The sequence below is a fragment of the Megascapheus bottae genome, chromosome 4 (assembly GCF_031878675.1).
Source record: "Megascapheus bottae isolate mThoBot1 chromosome 4, mThoBot2.hap1, whole genome shotgun sequence".
Classification (NCBI taxonomy): Eukaryota; Metazoa; Chordata; class Mammalia; order Rodentia; family Geomyidae; genus Megascapheus; species Megascapheus bottae.
Window position 1 is genome coordinate 67,424,926 of NC_143512.1, and position 20,990 is coordinate 67,445,915.

The window sequence follows — 20,990 nt, forward strand, 5'->3', positions numbered from 1 at the left end:
TGAATTCTGAGATCTGTTTCTAGCCCTATATTCTTTTTGTTTGTTTGTTTGGTGGGTCATGGGGCTTTGAACTTGGCCTGTCTGCTTTCTCTGAGCTCTTCAGCTCAAGGCTACTGCCCTACCCTTGAGCCAGTCTCCACTTTGTTTTTCTAGACGTTAACTGGAGAAAAGAGTCTCAGGTCCTTTTTGTGCCCTGGCTGGCTTTGAACCTTGATCCTCAGATCTCAACCTCCTAAGTAGCTAGTATTACAGGCGTGAGCCACTGCATCCGGCTTCTAGCCCTATATTCTTCTGAGGTTGGATTGCTGTGCTTTTCTTCCAAACCATATTACTCTCATTGAAACTATATTGGGAACCTGTCACAGCCTCTGCTTTCTGAAGCTGATGTCAGTGGCTTCAGATTCTGAACTTTGACAGATTATTTGCTTTTTAGTGTAATGCGTGGTTGACCAGTATTCCTGGATGCCTAGATCTATACAGGGTTTCTCCCCCTCTCCCCCAAGCTATTCTTTCATCCATTCTTTCCCATTCTCTTTCTTAGGGCCAGAAATGATCCTTTTACTACTTTTTTCCCCCATAGGAACATAGCCATTCTATTTGTTAATGGGCCTGTGCAGTTTTCTTTTTTATTCTTCCAGTGGGGCACTGGTGGCATGCATACTCCTGTCATCCTAGCTACTCAGGAGGTTGAGACCTGAGGATCACTGTTTGAAGCCAGCCTGTGTAGAAAAATCCCCAGGAGACTTACCTCCAATTAATCACTCAAAAACAGAAGTGTTGCTGTGGTTCAAATGGTAGAGTGCTAGACTGGAACTGAAGAGTTCAAAGACAATGCCCAGGCCCACAACCAATAACAACAACAGAAAACAAAAATTGGATTTTTTACTTTTGATAACAAGGGATGTTTTTCATGGGTTCCTTAGTTTGCTCACCTATCTTTTTTTTATTAAAACACTATAATCAAGACTGGCCCTGGTGGCTCTTGCCTGTAAGCCTAGCCACTCAGGAAGCTGAGATCTAAAGAATGTGGTTCAGAGCCAGCCTGGGCAGGAAAGTGAGGAGACTCTTACAAGACTCCATTTAACCACCAGAAGTGGTGCTATGATTCAAAGTGGCAGAGTACTAGCCTTGAACAAAAGAGTTCAAGGACAGCACCTGGCCCTGAGTTCATACCTGATAACTGACAAGACCAAAAAAATATATATATATATAATTTGTGATTAATTTAGTATCCTGAAGCTTACTATCTTAAAAAAAAAGTTATCACAGCATAAAGTAAGTTATTTGGTCTTTTCTGTAAGAGTATATACATCAGAAAGACACAAAGCTAAAGATTCATCGTACTTTTTCAGTATTAATCATAGGAAGACATAAAAAATGGGAGACTGGCTAGAAGTGACTGGCTAAAATTATTTCTATTTTTGACCTTGGATTTAAGGTAAATGAACTACTTGTTTTCTTTTTAAATAGGGTTACACATCATTTTGGAATGACTGTATATCATCTGGATTACGAGGCTGTATGTTAATTGAATTAGCATTGAGAGGAAGATTACAACTAGAGGCTTGTGGAATGAGGCGTAAAAGTCTTTTAACAAGAAAGGTAAGAGGATTTCCTTCCTTCCTTCCTTCCTTCCTTCCTTCCTTCCTTCCTTCCTTCCCTCCCTCCCTCCCTCCCTCCCTCCCTCCTTCCCTCCCTCCCTCCCGCCGTCCCTCTCTCTCTCTCCCCCCTCTTCTTCCTCCCCCACTTCTTTCTTCTCCTCCTCCCACTGTCCCTGAGCCCTTCAGCTCAAGGCTACCACCCTACTCCTGGGCCTGGGCATTACCCCTGGGCCTGGGCATTACCCCTGGGCCTGGGCATTGTCCCTGGTATCTTTAGCTCAAGGCTAAGAAAGGTAAGAGGATTTATAAATAAAGTTTATATTGCTTAAAATGAAAAATAGTGGGTGGCTCCTGCCTGTATTCCTAGCTACTCAGGCTGAGATCTGAGGATCTTGGTTCAAAGTCAACCTGGGCACTAAAGAATGTGAGACTAGTATCTCCAGTTAGGAGATGGGAAGAGGGGCTGTGGCTCAAGGGGTTAGGGCGGTAGCCCTGAGCTGAAGAGATCAGGGACAGTTCCCAGGCCCAGAGTTCAAGCCACATGACCAACCAAAAAAAACAAGAAAGAAAAAGAAAAGGAAAATAGCCTTTAAAAAAGGAAAATGATTTTACAACTGCAATTAGTGGATTGTTTCCATATCCTTTCTTGCCTTCATCCTTGCCTTCATCCTTGATGAATATGTGGTTCACTGTTGGAGTTACTGATCTCTGCAGCTCACGTAATTGCAAAGGTGTTCAACTTTCAAAACCAAAGAATTACTGTTGGGCCAGGAGTTTGGCCTAGTGGTAAAGTGCTTGCCTAGCACTAAGGAAGTCCGAGGTGAATGTGGTACCACATTCACAGATAAAGCCAGAGGTGTTGCTATAGCTCAAGTGGTAAAGCTCTAGCCTTGAGAAAGCCCAATGACAGTGCTCAGGCCCTAAGTTCAAGCCCCAGGACTGGCAAGAAAAAAAAAGTTACTGTGCAAATTAGCTATCCAGAGGCTGTTGATCTTACAGGCATGCTATATTTCAGGCCTCTTCTCTACTGTGAAGGTATGGGTAGGTAATGTTTGTGGTAAAATATAGGTGACATTGGCTAGTTCTTACAACTTTTAACTTGAACCTCAATCTCAAATATTCCTACCTGTTTTTCCTACCTGTTCTAGTGTTTTTTAGTACATGGTGTTTTAATTTTTCTCTAATACGGTGTATTAATAAATAAACTAGGCAGTGACTCTACTGGTGAGCCCCCTCCACTCTTTCTTTGTTTTTGCCAGTTCTGGAGCTTAAACTCATGGCCTGAACATTGTCCCTGAGCTTTTTGCTCAAGTTTAGTGCTCTATCACTTGAGCTATATCTCTGCTTCCCTCTTTTTGGTGGTTAATTGGAGGAGATAAAAGTCTCATGGACTTTCTTGCCTGGACTATCTTTGAACTGCAGTACTCAAATCTCAGCCTCCCAAGTAGCTAGGATTACAAACTTTAGCCACCAGTGCTCAGCTATACTAGTTTTTTTTTCCAGTCCTGGTTTTGGGCTTAGGGCCCAAGCACTGTCCCTGGATTTTCTCAAGGCTAGGGCTTTACCACTTGAGCCACAGCACCACTTCTGGCTTTTTTCTCTGTATGTGGTACCGAGGAATTGAACCCGGGTCTTCATGCATGATAGGCGAGCACTCTACCACTAGGCCAAACTCCCGGCCCCTACACTAGTTATTTTTAAGATTGGGGCTTTTTGCTGCGGTGAATGCTTGAATCTTGATGTAACTATTTTAAATTTCCTGACATAGGGCAAAGGACAGGTGCTTGTCATTACACCTACCTTCTTTTGAAATGGAGTCTTAAAAAGCTCAGTCTTCCTGGGCTGTCCTGAAACTGCAGCCCTCCTAATTTCAGTCTATCATGCAGCTGGGGTGACAGGAGCACACCCACTGGCACCTGGCTGCTTTAGTTATTTTTGAGGCAAGATTTTGTGTTTATGCTCAGGAGAGGCTAGACAGATTGTTCCTGTGTAGCTGAAATGATCAATATGTACCACAATACCCAACTATGGCGTGTTTTCCAGATATCTGCTTCCCAAGTAGCTGAAATTACAGGTTATAAATCACTGCTTCTGGCTTAGAACTGAACTATTTTTAACTAACATGCTACAGAGAATAATTGTCCTGTAGGGAAAGAAAAGCATTAATGTAATCGTGAAAGTTATAAGCACAAATGTAAGCATTAGTAGGGTTGTAGGTAGGTAGTTCAGTGGCAGAGTGCCTGCTTAGTATGTGTAAGGCCTGGGTTCAGTTTCTCCAAAACACAGTACTTTATATTTTAATCCACCATTGAGACGAGTGTCACTATGATAGAAAGCAAGCTTGAAACTTGCTTTGTAAACCAGGCCTGACTTTAAACTTCCCCATCATTTTGCCTCAGGATCCCTTGTGTTATATGTATCATAGAAATTTTTTTGTTGTTGTTGTTGACAGTCCTGGGCTTGAGCTCAGGCTAGCATTCTACCACATGAGCCACAGTGCCACTTCCAGCCTTTTCTGTGTATGTGGTACCGAGAAATGGAACCCAGATCTTTGGGCATGCTAGGTAAGTACTCTACCACTAAGCCAAACTCCTGGCCTGTACCAGAGAAAATATTTTTCATGGGACTTTATTTTAGAATCTTTCTCCAACCCCCTCTTCTGCCCCCCCCCCCCCCCAATCTCACTATCTCTCTTTCTGTTGGATGTGGGACTTGATCTGAGGACTTGGGCACTGTTCTTAAGCTCAAGACTAGTGCTCTACCACTTTGAGCCATACTTCCACTTTCACTTTTTGATTGGTTAATTGGAAATTACAAAGTCTCACAGAAACTTTTTTGCTGGGGTTGTCTTTTGAACTGTAATCGTTGGATTTCAGCCTCCTGAGTAGCTAGGGTTACAGGCATGAGCCACTGACACCTGGCCTTTTATATTTTTTTTGCCCTCATATTTTTTATTAGGGTATATCAGTTGTACACAGTAGGGGATTTCACTATGATTCTTCTGTACATGCATGTAATATGGTTTGGTCACATTTACCTCTTCCTGCTGTCTGTTTTCCCCAATCCCCTTTTTAATCTTTGTACTTTTTTTTTTTTTTTGGTGCTAATCCTGGCGATTCGTCTCAGGGCCTGAGCACTGTCCTTGAGCTTTTCTCAAGTTTACTGCACTACCACTTGAGCCACAGTTTTACTTCTGGCTTTTTCTGTGTATGTGATACCAAGGAATTCAAACCCAGGGCTTCGTACATTGCTAGGCAGGCACTCTACCAATAAGCCATACTCCTAGCCCCTTTGCACTTTTAAAAAGTGGGCTCATGAACACTCAGGAGGCTGAGATCTGAGGATAGAGGTTCAAAGCCACGCTGGGCACCAAAGACCACAAGACCCTTATCTCCAATTAATCACTAGAAAATGGGAAGTGGGGCTGTGGCTCAAGGGGTAGGGTGGCAGCCTTGAGCTAACAGCTCAGGGACATTTCCCAGGCCCAAAGTTCAAGCCCCATGACCCACCAAAAAAAAAAAAAATAGGCTTCCTTATATCCTTAACTGGGTTCAAGTGGTAGAGCACCAGCCTTGGACAAAAAAGCTAAGGTGGTTAGATTGGTGGCAAGAGTCTCATGGGCTAGCTTCAAACCTTAGTTTCCAGATGTTGGCTTCTTTATTAGGATAGTAACAGGTGTGAGCCAACACGGACTGGTTAAAGTTTTGTATAATCAAACTTGTTGGTATCTTCCCCTCCCCCCAGTTCTGGGGCTTAGACTCCTCAGGGCTGGAGCACTGTCCTTGGGCTTTTTACGGCTAACACTACCGCTTGAGCCACAATGCCACTTCTAGCCTTTCCTGTGTATGTGGTACCAAGGAATGAAACCTGGGTCTTCGTGCAGGCTATACAAGCACTCTACCTTTGGGCCAAACTCCTGGTTTTTGTTGGTATCTTAAGGTTTTTCCTAGAGGTGGCAGTTTATAAGTCTTTTTCATTTCCCAGTTTGTGTTTTCCTTCAAAATCTTCTATCATTGCAAAAACTCAGAGGAGCCAGTGGCTCACACCTGAAATCCTAGCTACTCAGGCGGCTGAGATCTGAGGATGGTGGTTCAAAGCCAACCCCGGCCACCAAAGTCTGTAAAACGCTTAGCTCCAATTAACCACCAGAAAACCGGAAGTGACACTGTGGCTCAAGTGGTGTAGAACACTAGCCTTGAGCTGAGGAGCTCAGGGACAGCTCCCAGGTCCAGAGTTCAAGACATGTGACAGACCAAAACAAAACAAAAAACTAGGAGGAGCCAACTTGTTAGCTAGTTTTAATGACACTGGAAAATTTTGTTTATTAGTAATGCTAGTGCCACCTTGTGGCATGTGGTCATCTCCTTTCTTTCTTGTGTTCTCCCCTTCCCCTCATGTATGTGTGTGTGCTTGCGTGCATGCATGTGTGTATGTACGCACGCTGTGTTGAACTCTGCTTCATACTGTCTCTTGGCTTTCTTGCTCACAGATGGTGCTTTACCACTATAGGCATGCCTCTAATCTGACATTTTTCTGGTTAATCAGAGATGAAGTCTCACAGACTTTTCTGCCCTGGTTGGCTTAGAATCAAAATCTTCCAGATCTTAGCCTATTGACTGCCTAGATCTGATTATAGATGAGAATCACTGGCACCTGATAGAAATATCACTTTTAACATATATTGAACTTTTCCATATGCTTTGAGGCTATTGTAGGAACTAAAAATGTTTAAAAATTGAATTTCTGAAGCTAGCTCATGCCTGTAATCCTAGCTACTCAGGACGCTGAGATCTGAGGATCAAGGTTCAAAGCCAGCCAGGGCACAAAAGGATGTGAGACTCTTTTTTTTTTTTTTTTTTGCCAGTCTTGGACTTGAGCTCAGTGCCTGAGCACTGTCCTTGGACTTTCTCAAGGATAGAGCTCTACCACTTGAGCCTCAGCACCACTTCTGGCTTTTTTTTAATGTATGTGGTACCGAGGAATTCAACCTGGGTCTTCGTGAATGCTAGGCAAGCACTCTACCACTAGGCCAAACTCCCGGTCCAGGACGTGAGACTCTTATCTCCAGTTAACCTCTAGAAAATGGAAAGTGGGGCTTGACTCGAAGGTAGGGTGGTAGCCTTGAGCTGAAGAGCTCTGGGACAGCACCCAAGCTAAGTTGAAGTCCCATGACCCACACACAAAAAAATGAATTTCTGTATAGCACAAAGTACAGAACAAAAGGAATTATAGTAAATAAACCATACTGTCATTTTGCTCTATTATACTGTAGTTGCTTTATTTTCTTTTATTCAGTTGTACCTAGTGTAGTTGGCATAAGTATTTAGTTAAAAATCTGAACATTGGTGCTACAGGAATATTTGGCTTTGATTATGATGAGTTTTTTTTTTTGCTTTATTGTGTTTTTTATTTACTGAGTTCATATCAGACAAGAGGCATCAATGGATCACTTCTTATTGCTTCCATTTTAGGTGATCTGTAAATCAGATGCTCCAACAGGGGATGTTCTTCTTGATGAAGCTCTCAAGCATGTTAAAGAGACTCAGCCTCCAGAAACGGTCCAGAACTGGATTGAGTTACTTAGTGGTAAGCTGATGTGTAAAAATTAAACATGGAGCTGAGCAAGCCAGGCGTGGTGACTCACGTCTGTAATCCTAGCTACTGAGGAGGCTGAGATCTGAGAATCTCGGTTCAAAGCCAGTCCAGAGCCAGCCCAGGCACTAAAGTCTGTGAGACTGTTATCTCCAATTAACCACCAGAAGTGGTGCTGTGGCTCCAGGGGTAGGGTGGCAGCCTTAAACTGAAGAGCTTAGGGATAGCACCCAGACCCAGAGTCAAAGCCCCAAGACTGACAAAAATAAAAACAAAACAAAACAAAAAACTAATCATTGAATCCCATATAAAGGAGTATAGAAATTTTAAATCCTTTTCAAGGGAACCTATGAAATGGGAGCTTGCTTAGTTATTTAACCTGAGGGTTAATCAGGTCTTGGGTTTATCAGGTTTGTGTTAATTTGCTCATTAAATGGAGGTGGAACTCAATAGACTTTCTGCCTGGGATTATTACTTAGAAGCTGGACCTTCTTAGATCCCAGTTTCTAGTGAAGTTGGGATTCTAAGAATGAACCACTAGTACCTGGCTTACCCTTTTTTTTTTTTTTTTTAAATAAAATTTCAGCTCCTTTATTAAAAATGAACAGATAATGAGTGCGATATAAGTGTGTGTAGTGTTTTTCCATCAAATTCTGATTAGTTTTCTTTTTCTATTTCTTTGGTTTTTTTTTTGCCAGTCCTGGAGCTTGAGCTCAGGGCCTGAGCACTGTCCTTGGACTTTCTCAAGGCTAGAGCTCTACCACTTGAGCCACAGTACCACTTCTGGCTTTTTTCTCTGTATGTGGTACTGAGGAATCGAACCCAGGTCTTTGTGAATGCTAGGCAAGCACTCTACCAGTAGGCCAAACTCCCAGCCGGAAATATACTTTTTAAAGAAACATGAGGTGTGACTGGTTAATAGTAATAGTATCACATAATTTTTGACTGTGTGGCAATTCTTTCTCATAATTGTAAAATAGCAGTTCCAGGCCACTTGGTGAAGAATAAAGCTCCTGGGGCTGGGAGCGTAGCCTAGTGGTAGAGTGTTTGCCTAGCATGCATGATTAAAAAATTTAAAAATTTCCCCCTTAATTTTGAGTCATGTTTTCTGGCTTCTTTACAAGTCTTAGTTTCTTTTTTTTTGACCAAATCCTTTGTATACATTTTTTTAATTGTAATTAATAAAAGGGTTACTTTATATTCACCAGATAGAAGGTGCATTACTTAACAATCATTGCTACCCCTTCTTATGTTTTTGTCCCCATTTCCCTTCTCCATCCCCTCCCCTCATCTTGTTTCCCCCCCTTCCCTATCCTACTTCAAATAAACAAATAAACATATATACAATATATCAAATAACAAGGTAAGATACTATAAACAATATGAGATAACCAAGGGACAACGAAAGAGATGAGAAATAGCAGTACATTAAGAGCAACAGTGACACCTTATATGGCTCTTGTTTCTATATCTTGGAGGTCCTTTCATTTAGCCTCATCCTATATGGCCTTATGAATCTAGGTTTCGCCTTATTGTAAACCTCCTTACAGTTTTTTTTTTTAATTGTGTGCTGGGCATTGTGATTATTGGATTGCTTAGTACTGGACTTTGTGGTCTTTTTAAAGTAGAATTGTTGAATTTGTTTTGGTAGACACTTCTGAGTTACTTGTAGACTAAGTAACTTGTTTTAAAGTTTCATTAGGGCAAGATCAGAGAAGTGAATATTTTTTTATATTTTTATTGTAATTAATAAAAGGATTACATGATATTTGCCATATAGAAGGTGCATTAAGATCAGAGAAGTGAATATTTGTGTTAACTTAGCTCTGTTGTTACTGAAATATGCTCCCCTGGATTTTGTTTTTGTGTTTGTTTTTGCTTTAACTTCTCCTGGTTGTTCAGTGGACCCTTTCTTCTCACAAGTTGGCACTCAAAAGTTTTGTTTTTCTCAGCTCTAGGTGAACTCTTAGAATTATTTATCTTGCAACTTTTCTGATAACTTTTCTTTGTCTCGCTTTGCAAAGTCTTGACTTAACAGATGTGGCTTAATTTCTAGCCAAAGACTCCAAGGGACAGCATATAGGTTTCTAGACCTCCTTTCTCTGTAAAGTTTTTTTTCCCATGTGCTAGAACTGGGCCTTACATACACATTCCAGTTGCCTTAGCTGCCTTGATCTCTGACCTTTGTCTCTAATTTCTTAATGTACAATGCCTGCTGTGCTCAGCTTCCTTTTTGCTCTACTGCTTCTGGATATGCTTCTAGGTACTCAGCTTGAGCAGTCATAGGCCTCACGTTGGTTCCCCTTAGGTTGCCTTTTGACTCCAAACCAGTTTAATGTATTTTACCTAGATTTCTAATTACGGTTAGGGGATAAGTTCAGGATTGATTCGTCACTGTATCATAGTTCTGTGTGCTTTATTATTAAGTCATGTGGTAAAGTACTTGTCTATAGTGATCTCAACTGTATTCATTCATTCATTCATTCATTCAATTTCATTTATTACCAGTCCTGGGACTTGAACTCTGGGCTTGGGCACTATCCTCGGCTTTTCTCAAGGCTACCGCTCTACCATTTGATCCACAGTACCACTTCTGGCCTTTACTTTGTATGTGGTACCAAGAAATCGAACCTAGAGCTTTGTGCATGAAGGCACTGTACCACTAGACCACATTCCCGGCCCCCTAAACAGTATTTCAAATAGTGGGACTTGAACTCTGGGCCTGGGCGTTGTCCCTGAGTTCTTCAGCTCTTGAGCCATAGCACCACTTCCGGTTTTTGGGTGGTTAATTGGAGATTCTCACAGACCTTAGTGCCCGAGTTGGCTTTGAACTGCAGTCCTCAAATCTCAGCCTCCTGAGTAGCTGCGTCCACGTTCGGCAGAACAGTATTTTAAAGTGTCACTGTGGACTAGGATTTTGTTTTGGGGGGTGGCAGGGGATTCTTGGGTCTTCAACTCTAGGGCCTGGCCACTGTCCCTGAGCTTCTTTTGTTCAAAGCTAACATTCTACCACTTGAGCCACAGCATCAATTCTAACCTTTTCTGTTAATGTGGCATTAAGGAACTGAACTTAAGCCACATTCCCAGCCCTACTAGGAATTTGTGATGAAATGTTCTATTCCTGTGCTTTATAGTCAGCCAGTAGCCACATTTGGCTGTTTGTATTTAAAATGTGGCTTGTGCAGTTGAGGAACTGAACTTTTAAATCAATTTAAAGTTTAATACTTCCATGTAGTTAATGGCTTCAGTACTTTTCTCAGTGTCTTTTCTCAGTATTATAAAATTTAAGCCTTGGAGCTTTTGTGTTTAATTAGCTATCTCTGGTTGATTTTTAACATGTTCTAATTTAGGAAAATGATGAGCTGTTTTTTCTCCACTTACAAAAGTAGTTTATGGGGCCGGGAGTTTGGCCTAGAGGTTAAAGTGCTTGCCTAGCATGCATGAAGACCCGGATTCGATTCCTCGGTACCACATACATAGAAAAAAGCTGGAAGTGGTGTTGAGGCTCAAGTGGTAGAGCTCTAGCCTTGAGAAAGTCCAAGGACAGTGCTCAGGCCCTGAGCTCAAGCCCAGGACTGGCAAAAAAAAAAAAAAAAAAAGTAGTTTATGTTCATTGGAAGAAAAAACGCACAAAAATTTGTCACACGTAATAGGTAACCAATGTTTTGGTGTATTTTCTTCTAGTCTTATAAAAGGAAAAATACTGTAAGTGAAGAAATGGTTTTGTTTTATTTTAAATATTTGTCTCAAGGGAAGTGTATATAAATTTAAAATTGTGAAATTCTTTTGTCTTGTTTTGCAGCAGAGAGTAACATTTTTACCATGGATTTTTCTGTTTACAGACTATAGGTGTGGCAGTTGTAGGAATAGCATATAATCCGAAAGCTCTTTTCCTCTTTTGTTTATTTGTTACAGATTGGTGAAGCTTTTATAGTGAAACCTTTTATATTGCTAATTTTCGTATCATCATCATCACCATAATCGTTATTTATTTACTTGTGTATATTTTTTGGTGGTCCTGGGGCTTGCACTCGGGACCTGGGCACTGTCCTTGAGTGTCTTTGTATTCAAGACTACGGCTCTACCACTTCCAGCTTTTTGAGTAGTTTAAGATAAGAGTCTCAGAAGGACTTTTTTTGTCTAGTCTGGCTCCAAACCATGATCAGATCTTAGTTAGCATCCTGAGTAGCTAGGGCCACAGGTCTGAGCCACTGGCACTCTGTCATTATTGTCATTTTTAAATCAGGTCTTGTCATGCAGTTCATGCAGTCCTAGATTCTGCTACTTCTGCCTTTCCCCCTCCCCTCCCCTCCCCTCCCCTGCCTGTTTTTATAGCACAAAAATTTTTGTAAAATTAGGAAGTAATACTTGTCATTTCTGACTTCTGAAATGTTTCATTTAGGTGAGACGTGGAATCCATTAAAACTGCATTATCAGTTAAGAAATGTACGGGAACGATTAGCTAAAAACCTGGTAGAAAAGGGTGTACTGACAACAGAGAAACAGAACTTCCTCCTATTTGACATGACGACACATCCTCTCACCAATAACAACATTAAGCAGCGCCTCATCAAGAAGGTACAGGAAGCTGTTCTTGACAAGTGGGTAAATGACCCTCACCGCATGGACAAACGCCTGCTGGCCCTCATTTACCTAGCCCATGCCTCAGATGTTCTGGAGAATGCTTTTGCTCCTCTTCTGGACGAGCAGTATGATTTGGCCACCAAGAGAGTACGGCAGCTTCTTGACTTAGACCCAGAAGTGGAATGTCTGAAGGCCAACACCAATGAAGTTCTGTGGGCAGTGGTGGCAGCCTTCACCAAGTAACTCTGTTGGAATGAAATGTTTCCTTTCTCACATGTAAACCAGTAGTTTTTCTTCTATTGACTTCTGGTTTTCTGCAGTTTGTACTTTTCCCACACTATAATTGGCTTTTGTTTTAAGAAATAGTGGGTGGCTATTTCCTTTTTGTATGTATGGAGGATTCTGCTGGTACGAGAGGCCTTCCTCTTTCTGTTTTTAACAATTTTACTGCCATATTGGCATCCCATTCCCTATTGCCATTCTCACTGTTACCTGTTTCGGGTTTCTGGTATACTTTGACTTTCAGAGTACCTCCAGTCACTTCGCATGCACAGCTTTTGGATTACCTCAGTGTGAGTTTTCCCACATGTGCATGAGCATCTATCTCTGTGACATTCTGCCTGCAATTCAGACAGAAGTCACAACAAGGCCTTCAACTCACCAAAGGTAAATATCTGTATCTATTAGGACATTTTTATACATAGACCTCAGTTGAGATGTATACTTAGCAAAATTATTTTTAAATTGAAACAGCACAGTAAATACTTAATATAAAATGCCCCTTGAATTTTGCTTCCCATGTAAATCTATTGTATTATTACACTTGTTATAATTTTAACTATTAAATCATAAAGGTCCAATTGTTTCACAGAGCCAGTTTGGGATGGGCTGCATTCCACTTATGCTGTATATAGTTTGAATTATATATAAATTGCCTCTTCTTCTGGCCACCCAGTCTCCATCTTAGTATTTTGCAAGATTTAATTAATTACACCTGGTGCCCCTCACTTCAGTCTTTCTTACGTGATAGCAAAAATAATCCTCTCATTGAAGGAGAGAGAAAAAGATGTATGCCTGACTGGTCCTAGGAGTTTTTGAGCTGTGCCATTAATGGCACTTTTTGCCTATGCATCTCTTTTTGGGATTTTTTTTTTGTCTTACTCTTTTTATGATTTCTGTAGGGAAGAGGAGTATGACCAGTACTAATCTTGAGTACAATTTTTTCTTTTTCTGACCAGAAGTAAATTAATGTGTGCTCTGAAATGTCATTTATCTACTCATACTTTATTGGAGGGAGAAAAAAAAATCAAATGTCAGTCCTAGCAGATGTTGCATGTAAATTGGTAGCAAGTAATGACTGCAAACTCAGATGATTAAGAATTTTGTAACAGAAAGCTCTGCTATGTTTTAATTTTTTATATAGTTATAATTAGCATATTGTGAGGCTATAAACCTTTGCTTTTTAAAATTTATTTTTACTATTTCTTTATCACTGCTTATTGTACCACCATTGGTTTCGTAATGTAAATACTATAGATTGAACAAATTAAATGTCAAATTTTTTATTACCATAGTTCATGTTAATAGTGGGGCTTTCAGGTGTTTAGAAATTTTTGGTTAACATTCAATGCAAAAGAACTAGATGGTGTATAACTCTAGAGTTGAATTTAAGGGATTCTCTAAAATGTAAACTATCTTTTTATCTGAAGTAATAAATAAACTATGATCTTGAAAGTGCCTGAATCACAGCCAGCCTGTCATTCGTATTTTTGTGTTTTCAATTTGCTTTCTGATGAAACTTTGCTTCGTCTGACATTACAGTATTTCAGTGTAAGACTTGGCAAGCTTTTTCTAAGAAACCGAATAGTATTTCAGGTTTGTGAGCCACATATGATGTTTTTTTGGCAACTACTCTACTCCCTCTACTGAATTAAAGCTGTCATTGACAATAAAGGGCAAGACCATGTTGCAATAAAACTTTATAGAAACAGGCAGCTGGCCATGGACTAGCTTCTGTAAATGTATGGGGAAAGAGATTTTTTTGTCCATTATAAAAACATCCTTAGCTGGGTACCAGTGGATTCACACCTGTAATCCTAGCTACTCGAGGCTGAGATCTGAGAATTGAGTTCTAAAGCCAGCCCAGGCACTCAATTCTGAGACTCTTATCTCTTAACCCAGAAAATCAGAAGTGGCACTGTGGCTTAAGTGGTAGCTTTAGTTGAAGAGCTCAGGGACAATGCTCATACCCAGAGTTCAAGCCCTATGACCACCAACAACAAAAGAACCTCCTTTTTCTCTCAATGGTAATGCAGTATAGAAACTATTAATGTGAAATTTCTTCACATTAAGATGAATATTGGAAACAGGCACTGCTATAATAACACTTCTTTGCAGGTGAAAGTTACAGGTTTTTTTCCTCCTGAAAATAGTTGAGAAGCCAAGTAATGGATGTTTCTAAGTTACTCATTTTAACAGGCAAGTCAATATTATTGAGCAAGGGGTAGAGGATAAGAGCCTCTCCCATACTTCCTTTCATGTTTGTGTCATATAACACAGTATACACTGGCTCTGCTTGTCTGTGGTCCTGATTCAGGACATGTTTTTCCATCCAGAGGGGAGGAATGGAAGTACAGTTATTTGTCTGCCTGCCTATCTATCTATCTATCTATCTATCTATCTATCTATCTATCTATCTATCTATCATATGACCTCTAGTTAGTAAGTTTCATTTAATGAAGATCAAGCCCAGGATGGTTGTTCAGTCTAATACTATCTAGTAGCTACTCAAGCTACTAGATACCCTCTAGCTCCAGCTGCAGTGTTTTCTTAAGTGGGCACTAGGGAGAGGAATCTTTTCTCCTGGAGAAACAGAACCAGAATAGCAAGACTAAAAACTCTTGCATGAATTATTTTGGAGTATTAAAAACTTGACCAGTATATGTTTTTTTTTTTTTTTAGAGGAAAGAATCACTCATGTCAGATGGCCCAAGAAAACACCACTGGCCTACAGAGGCAGGATTGACCAGTGACTTTTGCTCTCAATATTCTCCCTTTTAATTTTTTTTTTTTAATCAGTCATGGGGCTTGAACACTGGGCCTGGACGCTGTCCCTGAGCTCTTCAGCTCAAGGTTAGCACTCTACCACTTGAACCAAAGCGTCACTTCTGGTTTTCTGGTGGTTAATTAGAGATAAGAGTCTCATGGACTTCAGTGCCTCAGCTGGCTTTGAACTGTGATCCTCAGATCTCATCCTCCTGGCAGCATGGGCACTGCCATTCATACGTTTTATGTGAGATTTTTTTTTTTTTTTCTTTTAGGTCAGCCATGGCGCTTGACAAATTCAGGGCCTGGGAGCTATTCCTGAACTTTTTTGCTCTATGAATTTCAGGTTTTTTTTTTTTTTTTTGTCAGTTCTGGGCTTGAGCTCAGGATTTGAGCACTGTCCTTGGACTTTCTCAAGGCTAGCACTCTACCACTTGAGCCTCAGCACCACTTCCAGCTTTTTGCTATGTATGTGGGGTACGGAGGAATCGAACCCAGGTCTTTGTGCATGCTAGGCAAGCACTCTACCACTAGGCCAAATTCCCGGCCCCCTGTTTTGTTTTTTTATTGTCATTAATAGAAGAGTTACATTATATTCGCCAGATAGAAGGTGCATTACTTCACAAAACATTGATACCCCTTCTCATGTTTTTGTCCCCATTTTCCTCCCTCCACCCCTCCCCTCATCTTATTTTCCCCCTTCCCTATCTTATTTCAAATAAACAAATACGCATATATACAATAAACCAGATAACAAGGTAAGATACTGTAACAATATGAGATAACCAAGGGACAACAAAGGAGATGAGAAATAACATAGTACATTAAGAACAACTGTTAGTGTTGTATGAAAGGAGAGAAGGTTAGCACTCCCCTTGACAAGGATGGAAGAGGCCCTTGGGCCTGACAACACACATACGGTTAAGGCATTGCCACCTACTTCGTGGCATCTAACCACTGTTTTTGAAATTTGATAGGGAAGGGGGGAAAACCAAGACGGGTGGGGGGTGTGGGGGGGGAGGGAAATGGGTACCAAGACATGTGAAAGGGTATCAATGTACGTGAATTAATGCACCTTCTATCTGCAAATATCATGTAACCCTTTTACTAATTACAATAAAAAATGCAAAAAAAAAGAACAACTGTTACACATTTGTTTCTTGTTTCCACATCTGGGAGGTCCTTTCATTTAGCCTCATCCTATATGGCCTTATGTATCTAGGTTTTACCCTATTGTAAACCTCTGCTAGGATAGTCCAAGGTTTATACTAATTGTGACAAATGAGAGAAACCATTGAGCCTATGTTCTTTTTGAGTCTGGCTTTCTTCACTTATTTTTTTTTTGCGGGGGGTGGGGGTTGGTCTTGGGGCTTGAACTCTGGGCCTGGGTGCTGTTCCTGAGCTCTTCAACTCAAGGCTACTGCCCTACTCATGAGGGCTAGCCCCATGTCCTGTTTTTCTAGGGGTTAATTGGAGATAAGTGTCTCATGGTCTTTAGTGCCCGGGATGGCTTTGAACCACAATCCTTAGATCTCAGCTTCCTGAGTAGCTAGGATTACAGTCACAAGCCACTGCACCCAGCTCGACTTTCAGTTTGTGTCTTTGGAGATGGCATGTGGTAAGTTTCTCTTATGCTTTTTTTTGTAATCAGAAGTATAACATATGGTGCTTAAATATGGAATTGGTAGCGATCTGTTAATTGTCCTACTGAAGAGCTGTGCTTGGTGGTTAGAGTTGAGGTGGTTAAAGTCAGGAAACCTGGAAAAATGGAATGTGTAGGTTATGAACATAATCTGTATACCGCTATTTTATTAAACTATGATTGAAGTACAAGTGAAAACCCATATAACATAGATTAGAGCCATGTGTCAACAGCTCCTGCCTGTAATCCTACCTATTCGGGCTGCCAGCTGAAGGATTGCTGTTCAAATCTCAGGTAGAAGGGACCATAGACTTTATCTCCAATGACTCAAGTAGTAGAGTACCATCTATGAGCAAGAAGAACAAACAAATTGGAGGCCATGAAGCCTCAGTACTGGGGTGGGAAATTATAAGTTAATGAATTATTTTTCCCCACCCCTCTTAATGAATTATTTTTAAACAAATATGCCTACACCATTACACAGATCAAGAGTTAGAACCTTGACTGGCACCCAGAAGCTTGTTTGAGTCTCCTCCCAATTATATATAGTCTTCCTAACCTCTAGGATAAATACTTCTCCTGACCCAGCATGAACAGTTTTCATTTTGCCTTGTGCTCGTTAGTCAAATACTACTGTTCGTTCTTGCTAGTCAAGTACTCTTTATTACTTGAGCCCCCTACCTTAATTCTTCTGTTTTTGGCTTGTTTTGCAGATAAGGTCTCTTGCGCTGGCTGGCTTTGAAACTCTGGGACCCTGATTACCACCACAGTGCACTTCCATGCCCAGCTTGCTTTTCAGACAGGATCTTGCTTTTTCCTGGGCTGGCCTTGTCTGTGATCTTCCTGTCTCCACTTCCTGAATAGCTGGGATTATATAAGCATGAGCCAGATACTCAGCAAGTTAATACATCTTGTAAGTTTCTTTAACCTGGGTTCTTCTGCATCTTTATATTTTTCCCCCATTGGGAAATAGTCAGTGAGGGTGAAATTAGTGCAATTGGACATAGGCCCTTGGCATAGAGTGCCTCTCTCTCCTGTGATGTTAGTTGCCTTGCTATTGAAATCTCAGATCCTGTGATTTTTGAGGTTTTAGAGTGGTGAGTTTAATTCTCATCATTTCTTTATTAGAATAGTTTATAAAAAAGTTCTACCATATATAATGTTGCCTGGGAGTATAGTTCATACAGAAAAGGTAGGATACACTTACAGTTTGCTTGTCAATTTTCAGAGTTTTCTTATATCCTCCAAAAAACTGATGGAAACACGCTGGTTATCAGTCTCCTTTTTTTGCCTTATCTGTAAGTGATACGTGAGTTTTGTATATAAGTTCGAGTATTATGTGATTTTTTTTAATATTAGAATTATTTTATAATTATACACACTGAAGCAAAACATAATAGATAGCAGAGTTCTTTTTCACCATAAAAGTATTTACACCCATTTATTTAGCTAGAAACACTAGCTTGAGAGGTACTGGTATATTCCATTTGAATAATTTTTCTACAGGAAACAATTGTCATATGTCTGGAAAATGTTGAAGAAAATAGTTGCATACATCTTTTCTGTCCTTTTGAGTCTCAATCACTAAGAGTTCCAAGTACTTTGGGAGAATCTGGGTCTCCTGAATGGCCTGATGAATGCATTAAAATCAAGCAGTGTATTTGGATTCCATAAATACTCTTAAATCCATACAAATGTTGCATGGGTTGTGGAGCTCAGACTTCTCCTACTGGCACTATGACATCTGAAGAGCATTTGTTATGAAAGTTTCACACCAATTTTGTTCTGTTCCTTCTTCATTAGCCTCTGTGCTTCCTTTTCCATTTTCTTTCTTTGTTGTTCTGCTGCTCTCTTTTCTCTTTCTGCTATTTTCTGCTGCCTCAGAACTTCTTCTGCTTGCCAGGCTGCAGCTTCCTCCTCCCAAGCATTAGTATTTTCTTGCCAACGGTCTAAGTCACCTAATTCAGAATACGCAGACAAGTTTCCAAATGAGCACACTCTTCACTTAAGCATACATAAGCTTTGCCATCCTAGGTCAAAAGACATCTTTACTGAAATGCTACTTTCAGCTGATGCCTCCTGACCATGTTCCTGAGTTGTCACTGGATCAGTTCCTGCCTCCCATTATTGCCCTCATCGGCCTTCTAATAGTGCTCTTCTTCTCCCTTCCACTGTAAATGTTCATTCGACTGATGAATGAAAGGCATATCCTGTGTAGCTGCTAGTCTACTGGAGAAACCTGTGCTACCATCCGGGATGCCAAAATTTAACAGTTTTTTTTAATAACAATTTTCTGAGTTTTCCTTATAGTTGGTGTCATGTCCTTAAAATAGGTTCCAGTTGTTCCAAAGCATTTTGTTGTGATGCCATGTTGCCATTGCCTCCTTCAGTCTTTACACTTGGTGCATCTTCATCCCAGGAAGTCCACTCCTCCACATCTGTCTGCTTTGGAACTGAAGAATAATCAGTTGTAGTTGGCAAAGTTATTTAGTCTCCACTTAATTTTCTTCCTCTGCCAGACCTGCATATTAATCTCTTCAGGATTGAGAATACTGTTGCTAAGCAAGTACAAACTTTAAATAGCCGAAACTGAGTGATGGCCATGGTGGGAGCCAGAACCTGCCGTGAAGGGAGTGAGGCCTGGAGTGGGACGGCAGGCGGGATCTCCAAGTGACATGCTTCAGGGTTCCAGGGCCTGGGCTCCCCGGCGTGAGCGCCGCATGGCGAGGGCCACATGGGCCCCCCACACCACCCCGGGGTCACACCTTGCTGACCCCAGAGGTCCATGTGATTTTTTTTTTGATCTGTGTATACATTATAGAAAGAAGCTTATTAGCTTTTAACAAGGTTTAACGTAAGTTATCTTCTTTCTGTCACTCTTTTTTTCCCCTAGGACTCTTAGTATCTGACACGTTTGCTCATTGTCTGGCACTCTTACCATCTGGAGCTACACCTCCAGCCCCCTGTATTTTTTTTTCAGGCACACACATATATATATATGTATATATATATTATATAATATATATAATATATATATATATATTCTTTTCCCCGCCTGAGGCTTGGACTCAGGCCATGGGCACTGTCCTTGGATACTTTTTGCTCAAGGCTAGTGCTCTGTCACTTGAGCCCACAGCACCACTTCCAGGTTTTTCTGTGTATGGGGTACGGAGGAACTGGACCCAGGGCTTCATGTATGTTAGGTAAGCACTCTACCACAAGGCCACACGCTGGCCCCATCAGGTGCCCCCCCCCCCGCCTTTTTTTTTTTTGTCAGTTGTGGGACTTGAACTCTGGGCTTGGATGTTGTCCCTGAGCTCTTCAGCACAAAACTACTGCCCTACCCCTTGAGCCACAGTGCCACTTCCAGTTTTCTGGTGGTCAATTAGAGATTAAGAGTCTCACAGCCGTTAGTGACTGGGCTGGCTTTGAACCACGATCCTCAGATCTCAGCCTCCTGAGTAGCTAGGATTACAGGCTTCAGCCACCATGCCTGGTAGGCCCATATATTTAAGGTGTAATTGGCAACCTGGGAAGGAGAGTAAGTATCTGATAAAAACTAAGAAAGTAGTCATGAAAAATGAGAAATAAAGCCAGGTGCCATGGCTCATACCTATAATCCTAGCTACTCAGGAGGCTGAGATCTGAGGATCAAGATTCAAAGCCAGCCTGGGCACAAAAGGACCTGAGACTCTTATCTCCAATTAACCTCTAGAAAACTGGGAAATAGGGCTTGGCTCAAGGGTAAGGTGGTAGCCTTGAGCTGAAGAGCTCAGGGACAAAGCCCAGTTCCAGTTCAAGTCCCATGACCCACACACACAAAAAAAGAGAAATAATTGAGAAGGAAACAATGCCGAGGAACATTGAGGGTTCAGGTGAAGTTGGAAACCATGAATTTTCAGTTTTTGTATGGGATTGTGGGCTTTTTTTGGTTGTTGGTCATGGGGCTTGAACTCAGCCTGTGAGCTGTCTCTGAGCTCTTGCACAAGGCTAGTGCTTGAGCACATTTTGAGCCACAATTCAAAGTATTCTGATGATTTATTGGAGTTGAATCTCATGGACATTTTTGCCTAGGTTGATTTCTTCCAGGATTTCCATCTCTCAGCCTCCTGAGTGATGAGGGTTATAGGCATGAGCCAGTTGTGCCTGGCAATTGTGGGATTTTGTTTAAGGAATCAGATGATCTATTAAGAGGCTAGGTGCTAGGAAGGTAGGCTACTTGGGCCAAGGGCTCTGTGAGCTTCACGGGCATTGCTGTGCTCTGCCAAAGGGCTCGTGCATTAGCCTGGGCTTCTCGTAGGAACTTGACAAGTTGAAGCTAAGATGTAGTGACTCAAAGGCTGCAATGAGTCAGTTGGTTAAGTTCTAGAGATATGGAGTGGTTTGGATTGTGTCAAGATCGAGTGTGGCCATGGAAGAGAACAGCTATCTTTAGTTCTCTTGTCTTTGCTTTGTACCTCGAACCTGTAAATCATTAGATAACAGGAGAATTTTTTTGGCCAATCCTGGGGCTTGAACTCAGGGCC

The 20,990-nt window shown here is 41.2% G+C and overlaps 1 protein-coding gene, 1 non-coding gene and 1 pseudogene across 2 annotated transcripts in view; 2 read left to right on the plus strand and 1 right to left on the minus strand.

Moving 5' to 3' along the window:
• The window catches only part of Golph3 (golgi phosphoprotein 3), a 29,952-nt gene extending 16,432 nt beyond the window's left edge, over positions 1-13,520 (plus strand). The window contains exons 2-4 of the mRNA XM_090332094.1: positions 1,471-1,602; positions 7,073-7,187; positions 11,596-13,520. Coding sequence (XP_090188220.1) covers positions 1,471-1,602; positions 7,073-7,187; positions 11,596-12,020 — 672 coding nt within the window. The 3' untranslated portion in view covers positions 12,021-13,520. The remainder of the gene's footprint in view (positions 1-1,470; positions 1,603-7,072; positions 7,188-11,595) is intronic.
• Positions 13,521-15,662: 2,142 nt separating this feature from the next.
• On the plus strand, positions 15,663-15,788 carry LOC150064616 (U6atac minor spliceosomal RNA). The gene has a single exon (XR_016535322.1). It is a non-coding gene; the product is annotated as a U6atac minor spliceosomal RNA (small nuclear RNA).
• Positions 15,789-17,963: 2,175 nt separating this feature from the next.
• On the minus strand, positions 17,964-19,080 carry LOC150064617 (receptor-binding cancer antigen expressed on SiSo cells-like; annotated as a pseudogene).
• Between the last annotated feature and the right edge of the window lie 1,910 nt (positions 19,081-20,990).